This window comes from Emydura macquarii, unplaced genomic scaffold (genome assembly GCF_026122565.2).
Source record: "Emydura macquarii macquarii isolate MOO-44397 ecotype Brisbane River unplaced genomic scaffold, CSIRO-AGI_Emac_v2 contig_2676, whole genome shotgun sequence".
In the NCBI taxonomy this organism is placed as follows: Eukaryota; Metazoa; Chordata; order Testudines; family Chelidae; genus Emydura; species Emydura macquarii.
The window spans coordinates 31,905,775-31,920,991 of NW_027132813.1; the positions used below are offsets into that span (position 1 = coordinate 31,905,775).

Genomic DNA, 15,217 nt, shown 5'->3' on the forward strand with positions numbered 1-15,217 from the left:
AATAGAGTGCCAAGGCATCTAGTTGGCGTTTTCAGCACTTATCTGGACAGTTAAGTATTGTGTGTTGTTTTTTTAAATCATATATTCTTTTTACAATAGATATATGGTATATAATAATCCTACTGTTAAACCTTTCTTACAAGAACTTCTATTTTATTCATATTTATTAGTTATTCAGTTTGTTTGTATCATAGTAATACCAAGAGGCCTCAACCAGGATTGTGATTGTGTACACGCACACTGGATTTAAACATCACAAGGGCCTGACAATGTGTTGACCTTTGGCAAATGTTAGTTTTGAGCTACTGAAGCAATGTGTATTGTCTTTTTATTTTTCTTTATGAAAATAAAAGTGCAGTGTTAATTCTTCAGAGAATTAAAAAATTTAAAATCTACAGTGCTTATGATTTTTTTTCTGACCGGTGATGTCTAATAATTACATGATGCAAAAGTTTGTCTCTGCAGCTCAGATCCCAGCCAAGCTTCTCCACCAGTTCTGAACCTGCAGCAGGAGCATGCTCAAAGATAAAGACAGAAACTCATGAAACAAGAGGACACATGTTTCACAGAGTGGAAATAGCTAGAATACTATATTTTCTGAAAACAGTGACCTATGTTTAATATTAAATATTTCGATATATGGTTGTACACTTGTGAAATAGCTGAAAGATGAAATGGCTGAATGATGTAGGGCATAACATATGTCTTGAATTTAGTGACATTATTCATTCTACTCAGTCAGCTCTGGTCTATCCCAGCAAGAGGTCACTTGCTTCTATCTGTTTTCATCTCTTGGGCTCCCCTGCTGAGTTGCCACTCCATGAGATATATGCACCATTTGTTTGTGTTAAGTTACTGTTAACTTGGAAGTTGGAGGTGCAAATCTATGTCTGTGTGTGATTGAAAGTCATGACCTTATCCTGTGCCTGCTTTACATTTAAGGGGAGAGACGTGAGTATTGAGTGTTTTGAGTGAGGAAACAAACAAGTCTGTACCTCTCATATTTCTGTAATTCTCTTTGTTACTGTTTAAGACAGTAAAACACTAAAATTGTGCTGATAGTGTCTTAACAGGAACAGTTCTCCATTGAACTAATCAATAATGACTATTCATTAATAGCAGACTAGGCCAACCCGGTGAGTGTATATGAAATATACTGAAATGTCGTCCCCAGAGGCTAATAGCCAAATCTGAGTGCAGTATACGCAACTGGATAAAGGTATATAAAAAGGGAGCCTTTATGCATACTATGGTGTATTATTGAGCAGCGTTTAAAATATAAGGTGGAAATCTCCCAACAATATCTTTGAAAACCACATTAAAGTTTACAGTTGTGGAGTGTAGCATGTAAACATGAGATGAATACCTGTGCACATATTGTTTCTTCTTGTTTAATTTAGAAAAGATGTAGATAGTTAAAATACTTGTGACATCTATATTTATAAAACTGATGTATGAGAATTAGAAGGCCATGTATTGGCTAATATTGGTTGCCTTACTCTTTCTTGTTTGGGTGGAATAATTCTTTGCTGGATTTCTGAGAGACAGACTCCCTACTCTGTGCAGTTTTGTGGTTTTAAAACATGTATATTTAGAGCCATGTACTTAGGTATGAGGGAGACAGATAATACAGAATGGCTAAACTTAAAAATAATCAGCATAAAATTATTTTGATATTGTATTGCAAAAAGAGCCATATTAACAAACAGAACAATTAAGTGGACTTTAACCTTTACTGCTACCACAATTCCCTCTTCTTCAAGTGTTTTGTTCTTCATTCATACTTCACTCTTCAAGTGTTTGTTCAGTTTTCATTGGCTTAACAAAGAAGTCTTCAGTGAGCTTAAACACAAAAAGGAAGCTTACAAGAAATGGAAACTTGGTCAGATGACTAGGGAGGAGTATAAAAATACTGCTTGAGCATGCAGGTGTGAAATCAGGAAGGCCAAATCACAATTGGAGTTACAGCTAGCAAGGGACATGAAGGGTAACAAGAAGGGTTTCTACAGATATGTTAGTAACAAGAAGAAGGTCAAGGAAAATGTGGGCCCCTTACAGAATGGGGGGGAGAACCTAGTGACAGATGATTTGGAAAAAGCTGAAATACTCAATGCTTTTTTTGCCTCTGTCTTCACAGACAAGGTCAGCTCTCAGACTACTGCACTGGGCAGTACAGAATGGGGAGGAGGTGAGCAGCCCTCAGGGCTGAAAGAACAGGTTCAGGACTATTTAGAAAGGCTGGACATGCACAAGTCCATGGGGTGGGATGCAATGCATCCAAGAGTGTCAATGGAGTTGGCTGATGAGATTGCAGAGCCATTGGCCATTATCTTTGAAAACTTGTGGCGATTGGGGGAGGTCCCAGATGATTGGAAAAAGGCAAATATAATGCATTTATATATAAAGGGAAGAAAGAAGATTCGGGGAACTACGGACCGGTCAGGCTCACCTCACTCCCTGGAAAAACCATGGAGCAGGTCCCCAAGGAATCCATTTTAAGGCACTTGGAAGAGAGGAAGTTGATCAGGAACAGTTAGCATGGATTCACCAAGGGCAAGTCATGTCTGACCAACCTGATTGCCTTCTATGATGAGATGACTGACTGGATGTGAGGAAAGCAGTGGACGTGGTGTACCTTGACTTTAGCAAAGCTTTTGATATGGTCTCCCACAGTATTCTTGCCAGCAAGTTAAAGTAGTATGGGTTGGATGAATGGACTATAAAGTGGATAGAAAGCTGGCTAGATCATCAGGATCAACGGGCAGTGGTCAACGGCTTGATGTCTAGTTGGCAGCCAGTCACAAGTGGAGTGCCCCAGGGTTGGTGCTGGAGCCAGTTTTGTTCAACATCTTCATTAATGATCTGGAGGATGTGGTGGATTGCACCCTCAGTAAGATTGCAGATGACACTAAGCTGGGGAGAGTGGTAGGTACGCTGGAGGGCAGGGATAGGATACAGAGTGACTTAGACAAATTGGAGGATTGGGCCAAAAAAAATCTGATGAGGTTCAACAAGGACAAGTGCAGAGTCCCGCACTTAGGACAGAAGAATCCCATGCACTGCTACAGTCTGGGGACCAACTGGCTAAGCAGCAGTTCGGCAGAAAAGGACCTGGGGGTTACAGTGGACAAGAAGCTGGATATGAGTCAACAGTGTGCTCCTATTGCCAAGAAGGTTAATGGCATATTGGGCTGCATTAGTAGGAGCATTGCCAGCAGATCGCAGGAAGTGTTTATTCCCCTCTATTCAGCACTGGTGAGGCCACATTTGGAGTACTGTGTCCAGTTTTGGGCCCCCCACTACAGAAAGGATGTGGACAAATTGGAAAGAGCCAGCGGAGGGCAACAAAAATTATTAGTGGGTGGAGCATGTGACTTATGAGGAGAGGCTGAGGGAACTAGGCTTGTTTAGCCTGCAGAGGAGAAGAATGAGGGGGAATTTGTTAGCAGCCTTTAACTACCTGAAAAGGGGTTCCTGGGAGGATGACACTAGGCTGTTTTCAGTAGTAGTAGATGACAGAAATAGGAGCAATGGTCTCAAGTTGCAGTGGGGGAGGTTTAGGTTGGATATTAGGAAAATGTTTTTCATTAGGAGGATGGTGAAGCACTGGAATGGGTTACCTAGGTGCGGGAGTGGAATCTCCATCCTTAGAGGTTTTTAAGGCCTGGCTTGACAAAGCCCTGGCTGGGATGACTTAGTTGAGGTTCGTCCTGCTTTGAACAGGGAGTTAGGTTAGATGACCTCCTTAGGTCCCTTCCAACCCTAATCTTCTTTGATTCACTTCTTGAGGAAACTTGCTAGTCATTTTGAAAGTCAGTTTGCTTGAAGATGGGATGTCATAGCTCCTTAAGGAAGGGTAGCAAATTCAGAAGTGCTTTAACAAAAGATGAAGCTTTTGCAGCCTTTGGTTTGTTGCTGCCAGTGTTATACATGGCAGTTATAGAGGTGATGTAGAAGACCCTTGACCTTTGCACAAGAAGATGATAATGTTGAAAATTCTTAAAATGGAGAGTCTAGATTTTCTCTCTTCTCCCCCAAATGGAACCTTTAAAACCTTCTGACATATCATGAGAAAACTATCCCAAAGAAGCTATACTGCTACTTGCCTTATTGTCAGCAGTGTAATCTGAAAGTGGAGCCACGGGTTGATGTTATGATAAACACTGACAAGCACAAGGTGGATAAATTCACATTCTTGTTGAAAAATTGACTGCTTTTGCTGCAAGTCCAGAACTGGCAGGAAAATCCTGGTGTCTAAGTAGGTGCATTAATATCTACAGATACATTTTAGGAAGAGTAGGTTTTAAGGAAGTTGTGAAAATGAAACTGGGTCTTTAAGACTACTTATGCACATATTATGTGTCATAGCTGCTGGTACTGAGTATACTGTATGTATTTTCTTGTTTTATTTTCCAAATCAGTACACAGAAGATGAAGCTCGAAAAAAGGGAGTAGTTGGCTGGGTTAAAAATACCAGACAAGGGACTGTTACTGGCCAAGTTCAGGGCCCAGAAGATAAAGTGAATGCGATGTAAGTATTTCTGTGTCAATGTGTGTTAGACTCACTGACCTGTCAAATTTGTTTAAATACTTCTGAAAAGAATGTAAAATTAGATTTAGATATGAGTGACTTACTGTAACAATAACAAATCAAGGTTGCTTGAAACATACCACCTTGACTCCTGACCCAATAGTTAGCCTTCTGGTGTGTGGGAGAACTGGGAAAGGGAGCAAAAAGGAATGTTAAAAAATAGAAAGCAAAAAATAGACTCTAAAGTGGAAAAAAACAAAATGAGTGAGGAAAACAGAATAGAGACAAAGAATTAATAGATTGGAAAGAAGGAAATGGACAATATATATATATATATATAAATAAAAAGACCTCCAGCTCATAGGATGAGGAAAATGGTGGTGATGGGGAAGAATGTTTCTGCTTACCTGTTCATTAAAAATGGGGGCTTCCCCTGAACCAACAACAAAAAAAATTTGGAACCACTGCTGTCCATTGGTCTTCTATGAACTAGTGCCTTAAATGATATAATTTTTTACCAAGATGTCTGCCTCAGCACTAAACTCTGAAATACTATTGTAAATTTAAAACTTTTTAAAAAGTATATTGCACTGCTTGTTCTTTGTGACAAATGCAGATCCTGTCAGCTTTCATTCTGCTTGGCTGAGTAAAATAGACAAACTTTCCCTCTGATTCTTAAATAATAAATTATTATGAAGAGAGTAGTAGATACCCCTATATGGAGGTTACTTAATATGTCTCAGTATATAAACTTTTCTGACCTGTTTTTCAAGGGCTTTAGTGCCTCCATAAGTTGCAGCAGAACTTACATTTTGCAGTTCTGGTGTCAGTGAGGTGCATTTGTTGTCCACATGGAAATCCATTCAGATCTGGTTGAATTTTAAGATGCCAAAATTGCCATTTGCAAGCTGTATTATGGTCGGCAGAGGTTGCTGGAGGCTTTCTGCTAAACTTACCAAGATACTACATGCACTGGGTATGCTCCCCAATGTGTCTTTTTAGCATGGCACATGTAGCTGAATCTCCAGATGGAAAACAGACAAAATAGATCCTCCTCCTTGTCCCATTTGCCCAATCAAAATACTGATTGAGCTAGGGGCCTTTGCATCAGGCTAGTATCTAGGAAACCTTACACTCATGTTTTCTAACTGCTGTTAGTAATTCTGTTTCTTTCATAATACTTGTTGTTGAGCTAGGCCTCATACCACCCAGAGAGGCAATAAAAGCTGGAAATAGAACATGGCAGACAGAAGTCTTATTTCATTAGCCACATTGTCTCTTATTAAGAACCTCCCAACTCTACATGCCTGATTATGCTGTATGTAAAATGAGGCTACTCATGCATATATAATCATTGTTTCAGTATGTTGTGCATTCCCCAATAGGTGGTCCACAAATGATTACAGCCTACTCCTGATGGCAGTTACTGGAGTTACTCCTTTCACTCTAGTGATTGAGGTCTGTGCTATAGTGCTCAAGGTCTAGAGTTCAAACCCTGATGATGATGCATTGGGGGTGATGAGTTATGGTTGCAAATAATAGAATGTGCTTACCTCACACAGTTAAGTGACATTGTTATAATATTTTGGTATTACAGTAGTGTCTACAGGCCTCCGCTGTGATTGGGGTCCTATTATGATAGGCATTCTACAAACACACAGTAAGAGACATTCCTATCCAGAAGAGCTTACAATAAAATAAGAGAGAGAGATGGCAGAGAGAGAAGAACATTGATTTCCTTCTTCAACAGGGTAACTGATTTGGTGGATAGGAAGAATGTTGTGGACATAATATACCTGGACTTCAGCAAGGCTTTTGTCACAGTTCCACATGACATTCTGATAAGTAAGCTGGAGAAATGTGGGCTTCACAGAACTACCCTTGAGTGGATACATAATTGGCTCGAAACAACCGCAAACAAAGAGTAACTATTAGTGGAATGGTGTCGGATTGGAGGGAGGTCTCAAGTGGGGTCTCATAGGGATCTGTTCTGGGTCCATTGTGGTTTAACATCTTATTAATAACCTGGATGTCGGTATAGAGAGCATACTGATCCAGTTTGCAGATGACACAAAGCTGGGGGGGTTGTCAATCCTTTGGAGGATAGAGCTAAAATTCAGAGGGATCTTGATAATTCTGGGCTATAGACAACAAAATAACATTCAACAAATAAAAATGTAAGGTGCTATACTTAGCCAAGAAAAAAAACATGTATAAATACAGAATGGGGGGAGAAACTGGCTTGACAGCACACTGCTGAGAAGGATCTGGGAGTTGTGATAGATCACAACCTCAACATGAGTCAGCAATGCGATACTGTTGCAAAAAAAGCAAATGCAAATTTAGGTTGCATTAACAGAGCATAACATGCAAGTCACTGAAGGTGGTTAAGCTTCAGCTGGAGTACTGTGTCCAGTTTTGGTCACCATGTATAGAAAGGATGTAGAAAAATTGGAAAGGATACAGAGGTGAATGACAAAGATGATCCAAGGGATGGAATGCAAGCCATGTGAACAAAGGCTGAAGGAATTGGGTTTGTTTAGTTTGAAAAAGAGATGTTTAAGGGGGGATATGATACCGGTCTTCAGATACTTGAAAGATGGCCATTAAAAAGATAGAGAAAAATTCACTTTTGCCACAGAGGACAGGAGGCAATGGATTCAAACTATAGCATAGCAGATTTAGATTAAATTTCAGGAAAAACTTCCTAACTGTAAGAACAGTAGGACAGTGGAACAGACTGTCTCAGGAGGTTGTGGAAGCTTCTTCACTGGAGGTTTTCAAAAGGAGGATGGAGAGCCATCTGTCTTGGATGATTTTTTAGACACAATAAGTCCTGCATCTTGGCAAGGGGTTAGACTATATGGCCCTGGCAGTCCCTTCTAACCCTGTGATTCTAAGGTCATACATTAGTTCAGTGGCAGAGCTGGAAATAGAATCCAGATCATCTGAATCAAGCATGCTATCCCCTGGACCACACTAATATTGCAACAGTTTTGTGTAGTTTGGGGGTGTTTTTATATGTGAGTCAATGTGTGAGAGGTGACAGATGGTGCTGGAGTTGATTTTAGTGATGGAAGACAAACCAAAAGAAGCGAGGTGTGTGTGTGTAGGAGATGGCAGTTGATTAGTATAAAGAAAAAAGGAAGTTGTATGAGCCAAAGGGGATGATTTAACAAAAGGCACAGTTGTGAATGGGAGAAATAAAGACTGAAGGGGGTGTTTAGGAACTTGCCCATTACTGAAGTTAAATTCTCTCAACATGTTCTGGCATTTAAAACTAAACTGAATAATACTTGTTTGCTGCAGCCCAACAGAAATGACTGTTTCCGTTGCTTTCAATCCTTGGTTTAAACAAGACCTAAAGCAATATGTTTTTTTAAAAGAAAGTTTCTATGGCAAAAAACCTGTCACTTCTGTCACATGTTCCCTTTAACTCAGACACACCCATGCTTCTCAAGCAAGATTACCTTCCCCAAAGAGAAGCATGTGGTATGTCTCAGTTTAGAAGATAAGGAAAGTGGGCAAAGTTACTCCAAGAAGAGTTTGCTAGCTTATTGCAGAGTACCACCTCCTGTAGATGTTTTTCATAGGAAACAATATGGGTGTAAAGCTTATTATTTTCTAGATATTTCCATTCCAATGTGTTAACTCATACTGCTATTGTAAAACATTTAAAAGAAAACTATGCCAATTTTTCTCATTCCAGAAATCTGAAGTTTTTAAAGATGACACCAAATTATTTATCATAATTATTTCTTAATTTATTCCCCTTTCAGAGGGTCTCCTAACACATACAGTCAGCATCTGCATTTTATCTGTCCCTTTGTGCAAGACAATATCATGCCAAAAGAGCTGAAATTTTGTGTGAGGCGGCTCTAGTACCCTTAACAGCAAATAATGACACAATGCAGCTCTGATTGTGTCATATGATCTTCCGAGGTAAAGCTTAGTTTAGTTATGGGGCATTATAAAAGTCTAATACAGAGGTCCCCAAACTGTGGGGTGCGCACCACTGGGGGGGCAAAGAAGAACATTTGGGAGGGCGAGGTGGAGCACCATCCAGCCCCGCTCTGCCCCCAGTTCTGCTCTTGACCTGCCCCCTGCCATGGCTTCTGGCTCAACCACGGCCTGGCTTTGGCTCCACCCCTGGCCTCAGACTCAGCCTTGGGCCCCAGCCACAGCTTTGGCCCTGACCATGACTCTGGCCCCTGGGGGGAAGGGAAGAATGTGGACAGAGGCAAAGGGGCTGTGATGTAAAAAGTTTGGGGATCACTGGTCTAATAGCAGTGTATGCTTGTACATACTTTGTCTGCTGTAGCAACAAATCACAATAGGAAAAGTTGAAGACATAGCACTTTCCTACATACAAAAGTTGTATCACATAGAGGGGGAATATAAATATATATATACTGGTATAGCTTACTGTTAAAATGGCATCCACATTAGAGGTTTTACTGGTATAATTATTTCAGTAAAAAATCACTTCCCCCGGAACCAAAATAGTTATATGGTAGAAAAACTGTGTATAGACCCAGCTATAGTTTCAAGCTTAATCTTACAGAAGCACAGACACTTCAAATTTAGATTTTATATGCATTTAATTTTTATTAGTATCTTAATGCCAGGAGAATCACAACTGAAAAAGTTGATTCTTCTATAAATCATGGACTGTTGTTGAACCATTTTAGTAGATTGTGATTGTGTATTTAGGGAAATGTTTTGCATCATTTCATGACATTGTAGCATATAACAATCATTGTTTCATTGGAAAGATTTGTTTTGAAGAGTACTCTGGGTTCGTGCATTATAGTGTCTGTGTGTGTAATCATGTTTCTTATTAGGTCATTTTAAAAAAGTAACTATACTGTAGATATGCAATAGTAGTTCTATCCGGTACTTACATTTTAAATTAACTTATTTAAATTAGGAATATGTAGTATAAGTAAATTATAGAGATATGTACTAAAAGATTACATAGCTATATTGGATTTTGTACTTAATCCACAGATGTATACAAAGTACTTTGCCCTTTAGTTGATTTTTAGACCTTTGTATCCTGACCTTATTTTCCTTTGAATAATAATGAGGTCACATTTCTTGTTTTATCTTGGACATTTTTGAGGTACAAAGATAAAAACACTTTTGTTTTTTTATTTGGTAAGCTGGTATTGTGGAGGTGTTTTCTCCTATAATTTAAAACCATTGTACTTTTCCTAAACTTTTTAAAAGTAGTATATAGGCTCAGCCTATATCAATTTTTAACCTAAAGAATTTTTTTTTTTTTTTTTTTATATGTACTTGAAGAATCATGATTTTTTTTAAAATGGAAACATTGACAAACCTTATCTGTTGTAAATATATTTGTTTAATTCTTTGAAATAGTTCTTTGAAGAAATAGGCTGAGGAACTTTCTAGCATGCTTGTTCAACTCATATTTAAAAAATAATGTTTTTCATACAATATGTATAATAAGAAATGGAAACAGAGAAATATTGCTTTCAAAAAAGGCCTGCAGTCTTTACTATCAGGAAATGAAAACTTAAAATGCTGTGTTGTCTATAAAAACATGGGTGTGGTTTCCCTTAAAGTTATGGAAATCTGGAATACAGCAAAGGCCATCATTGTTAGGAGAGTTGCCTGGAAGCACAGCAGTCCATTTCTGTTGTTTCAGATCAGCTTTCAGGGGCATTTTGCAGATGTGTGTTGTTTTTTCTTTTTCTCCTTCAGGTGCTTCATTCTTATAATATGGATAACTGATGGTGAAAGCTTTCCTTTGTAAATTACATTATATTTAGCCAATTTTGGATGCTGCTTCTGACAACATTTTCTTTTATAGGAATAGTTACAAAATTATTGTTTTTATTAAAGTTAAATCTACTTTTTGCAAAGTAAAAGAAAACTGGAAAAGAATGTTGCTTTTCCTGATAAACCATTTAAAAGTTGCATCCTTAAGGATTTATTTATGATTAACTAGTATGACTGCATTATGCACAGTAACTAGGGTCTTTGTCTTGGTGATTTAATGTCCAGTTGATTTTTTTGGGGTTGCAAGATAAATTAACAAAATCAGACAGGGATTGTTTAGACTCATATTGGCAGTTTGTCTCACAGACGAACTTCACACTAATTTTCATGAATGGTTTTGTTAGATTAAATGCTGTTATAATTAAAATGTAATAGTTAAGGGATGATCCTGTGGCTAACTCACAGTGCTGTGCACTACTATGTAGGAGACCTGGATTTTCATTCACAGGGATAGATTCTCTTTTCACATAAAATGGTGTAAATCTGGAGGATCTCCACTGAAGTCAGTAGAATTACTCTCAATTTACACTGGTGTAAATTCAAGCATAATTTGTCCCCTGATTATCTTCTATCCTGTCAGCTGCTTGTGGTCCTGGGAATGCTATTGGGAGAGGGTATGCTCTGTCTGTGTCCCTCGTAGTGATTTTCTTCCACTAAGTGAACGGGTAGTATTGATAGAATTTGATGGAATCCTCATCCACTCCTAAGTCAGAAGGCTTGTTCATGTAATATGGGACTTCAACCGTGGAAGATTTAAAGGTGGGGAAAATGAGACTGGTCCTCAAAGCTCCGACAGGTTTTTTGAAGACTCCAGTGGAAAAAGAAACCTATTGAAGTGTCATTCAATTCTGAATAGTGACAGTAAATCTGAATAGTGACTGTAAAAATGGCACTGTGGGCTTTCATATTTATTGTGTTAACTGTGATTTCCAGAGCAAATTTACTCAGTTTACAGGTTAAAAGGTGGTTTTCTAACCATCAGCCCCACAAATGCAGTCTGAAAATCAAACTCTGTTCTTTCTGGATTGTGAATCATCATAACTTAAATGTATTGTAGTAAAATACAATTTGAGGTACATACCTTGAGGTAAACAGTATTAAATATGAACTTTGTTGTCAGTTCTGTGGGTGATGCATGAACCAGAAAAGAAGTCACCTTACTCCCATAGCTGCATTGGCTCTGCTGTATTAAATGTATAAAAAGTAGTAAACTTGCCTTTGTCCCTGAAGTAAGCAGATATATTCCCCATGCACATTCCAAGTCATATCTGTGAAATAAGGAACAGCCATTTTAAATAGTCCCTTTTCTGATCATAACTGCACATTAATGTAAAAAGAAAACATTTAAGTGTTGGCATTATTGGCTTTTTTTCCACAATTTTCAGCACTTGTTTTTTAAGCCCAAAAGTCTCATTTTCCTGGACCTTCAGACATTTTACATTTTTTACAAAGTAAGGTTTTTGTCAAGTATGGTATAAGAAAAGAGAAAAAGAAAGAAAGGCATACTTCTGCAGTGGTTAGTGCATGTGGTAAATCAAACCTAAACATAATATTTCTACAGTAAGGACGCTAAATAATGGAAATAACTGGCATGGGAGTAATTCCAGCAACAGCTTGTCATGAAACTTAAATAATTTAGTAATTTTTTCAGTTTTATATTTTGTATTTACAGAGTGCTGTATGTGTGCATGGCACTTCCTCAAAACTCGTAAAAAGAGAAGGTCTCAGTGCTCAGGAATTATAATGTACTTCAAAGAAAATACATGGGTTAATATAAAGCATGAAGGCACAAGAGAGACATTTTCAAGTAACCTGCCTAATCAGTATTACCATGATCTACATTTACTTTATCTCATATATTTGAAAAAAATGTATAGTCTCGTATGTATAAACCTTTTCAGTCGTCTTAGTTCTCTCTTCGAGTGATTGCTCATATGCATTCCAATTTAGGTGTGTGCGCGCCCCGTGCACAGATTCCCGGAACCTTTTTCCCTAGCAAGCCCCGCAGGGCCAGCTCAGGCGCCCCCTGGAGTGCCGCGCTCATGTCGCGGTATAAAGGGCGCTGCTGACCCCGCGGGCTCCCAGTTCCTTCTTTCCGCCTCTGATGGTTGCTGGAACTTTTGCCACTTGCCGTTGCAAGCAGCAGTCCCTAGCTACTTCATCGATTAGAGATCAGTTGTTGAAAGAACTATTGTTATTCAAGAAAGGGCAGTTAGCTGAAGCCACTGACTTTGTGTTCAAGGGCCCTTAGGGGCTTTTGACCGGAGCCATGCCGGGCTCCGCGGGCTTCAAGAGCTGTTTCCTCTGTGCAAAGCAGTTTCCTGTTAGTGACCCCAACAATCGCTGCCTCCGTTGTCTCGGAGAGCAGCACTGACGGGAGAAATGCAGGATTTGCAAGTCCTTTAAGCCCCGCACCCAAAAAGAACGGGATGCGAGGCTGAAGTCACTTCTCATGGAAGCGGCACTCCGACCGGCGTCCGAGCCGTCCAGGTCACCGGCACCGAGTTTACACTCGGTGCAGAGCGCACCGCCGGCACTGGCTGCGGCACCGAAGGTTTCGGTGCCGAAGAAAACCAAGACCGCCGGCACCGCCTCCAAGGACTCCTCCCGGAAGCAAGGGGAGGAGAAGGAGACACCCCAGCCACGTGCCGTGGAGGTTCCTCCGGCACCGGTGTCTCCTCGTAGGGAGCCTCCCCTGACTCTAAAGGGTGGGGGAGAGCCTCTACAAGGACCGTTGACACCGGAGGCGTTCGATGCGGCAAGGGCCCTCATGACCTTGCCCACGCCTCCATCCCCCCCTCGACCGAGGGGCGCGGGACCAGCATCTCGGGGCAAACCCGCGCTGGGTGACCCCGGTGGGTGGAGGAACCAACGCTCTCAACCCTCACCCAGACGGTCACGGAGGGCGGAGAGCGCATCCCCTCCGAGCTCCGACTCGAGGTCGTCGAGCGCCTCGGCACCGCGGCACCGTGGGCGGTCTAGAGGCACAAAGAGCGGGCGCTTGGCTGTCAGAGTTGACTCCAGTACCACTCAGGAGTCGGACTCAAGCCCCCCCCCCCCCCCCCCCCCCCCCCCGAGAGTGGAGAGGCGCTGCGCCGTAGCAAGGCTCGGGACACCCCCTCCAAGAGGGCACCATCTGTATCGGTCCCGTCCTCTATAGTGGGGGCACCGGCACCGGGTTGGTCGATGCTGCCAGGTCCATCGGGGCAGCAGCCTTCCGTGACATGGTCGACGCCGTCCATGCCTATGACTCCAGGGCTTTCGGCACCAACCCCACCAGCACCGCCACCGACGGCGCCGCCAGCCCACTCGGCACCGAGCCTGACGGCACCGGCTTACGCGGCACCGAGCCTACCGGTAACGAGGCACGCGCTTATCCCGACGGCCTCGGTACCAAGCTTCGCGTTGGAAGCAGCTCAATGTCCACGGTCAAGATCCTCGACGCGTAGTCGTAGAAGCCACTGCTCCTGCTCCCGTGGCGGCAAACGCAGGCATAAGCGGTCCGACCGTAGACGGAGAAAATCCTCTGGTTCGTCTAGTCGGTCCTCATCCAGGAGGCATCGTAGGCATCGGCGCTACTCTTCCTCCTCTTCGCGAAGCCGCTCCCCGCAAAGGCGTCATAAGAGACGGTCTTGGGACTCGGGGCGCCAAGATCACAAGGGGGATGCGGGACAGTTGCCTGTACCAGGGTGGCAGCTGGGACCTTGGCACTGGCCGTATTGGGGTCCGTGGGCAGCTCAGCAGACGCAGGGTGCTGACTCGCTCCATTCTCCGGTGGTGCAGCCTCCTCCTCCACCCTCACAGTTGCCACCAACCGTTCCCTCTGATGGGGACTCAGACCCCGAGGAAGGCCCATCTACAGGGCCTCTCCCCTTCTCCTCCTCTTCTTCCCCTGATGAGGGCACCTCCAGGGATCATAGGACGCCCCTTTTTGATTTTAGGGCACACCAAGAACTCCTTAAGCGGGTGGCGAATAATCTGGGGCTACCGCTTAAGGAGATGTCCGAGGAGGACGACCCATTGTTCGGCCCTTCAGGGTCCTCAGGCCCTTCACGGGTGGCCCTTCCCGTTCATGACAGGGTCATGAGTATTGCCAAGGCCCTATGGCAAACACCTTCCTCTGTTCCCGCAACATCCAAGGGAACAGAGAGAAAATATTACGTGCCTAAGGAGAATTTTGAGTTTCTCTATAGCCACCCGGCTCCTGGGACCCTGGTAGTTGATGCGGCGAATCAAAGGGATCGCCGGGGGGCCAGGGGACTACCCCTAAAGATAAGGAGGGGAGGAAATTGGATTTGTTTGGCCGCAAGGTATACTCCACAGGGGCACTTCAATTGAGGGTGGCTAACCACCAGGCCCTCTTGGGCAAATATAACCAGAATCTCTGGGGCCTCATTACAGCGGTTGGTTGCTGCCCTTGCCCCGGACCAGGCAGCAGACCTGGCCACGATAACACAGGAAGGGGAGGCCGTGGCACAGGCGGCTTTGCAGGCGGCCAGTGATGCAGCCGACACCGCAAGCAGGGCAATGGCTTCGGCCATAGTTATGCGCCGCTGCTCTTGGTTGCAGGCGTCGGGGTTATCCGTGGAGGTCCAGCAGGCCATTCAGGACCTCCCCTTTGAGGGATCCGCCCTCTTTTCAGAGAGGACGGATGAGAAGTTGCATGCCCTCAAAGATTCTAGGTCCACCTTGAGGACCCTAGGGCTGTACACTCCTCAAGCAGCAAGACGCCAGTGTCGCCCTCAGCCTCAGCGCCAGCCATCTCCCCCGCCCAGGCCAGCCCCTAGACCCACTCAGCAGAGGAGGGGACGGGACTGCTTTCGAGGGCCTAACCGCCGGGATCGGCGAGGCTCCTCTGCGCGGGCGCAACAGGGAGGA

At 42.8% G+C, this 15,217-nt stretch overlaps 1 protein-coding gene across 5 annotated transcripts in view; it reads left to right on the forward strand.

Moving 5' to 3' along the window:
• The window catches only part of ACYP2 (acylphosphatase 2), a 134,733-nt gene that overhangs the window by 20,454 nt on the left and 99,062 nt on the right, over positions 1 to 15,217 (forward strand). For all 5 annotated transcript variants that reach the window (XM_067565147.1, XM_067565148.1, XM_067565145.1 and 2 more), the window contains one exon: positions 4,422 to 4,531. In XM_067565147.1, the coding sequence (XP_067421248.1) occupies positions 4,422 to 4,531 (110 nt within the window). The remainder of the gene's footprint in view (positions 1 to 4,421; positions 4,532 to 15,217) is intronic.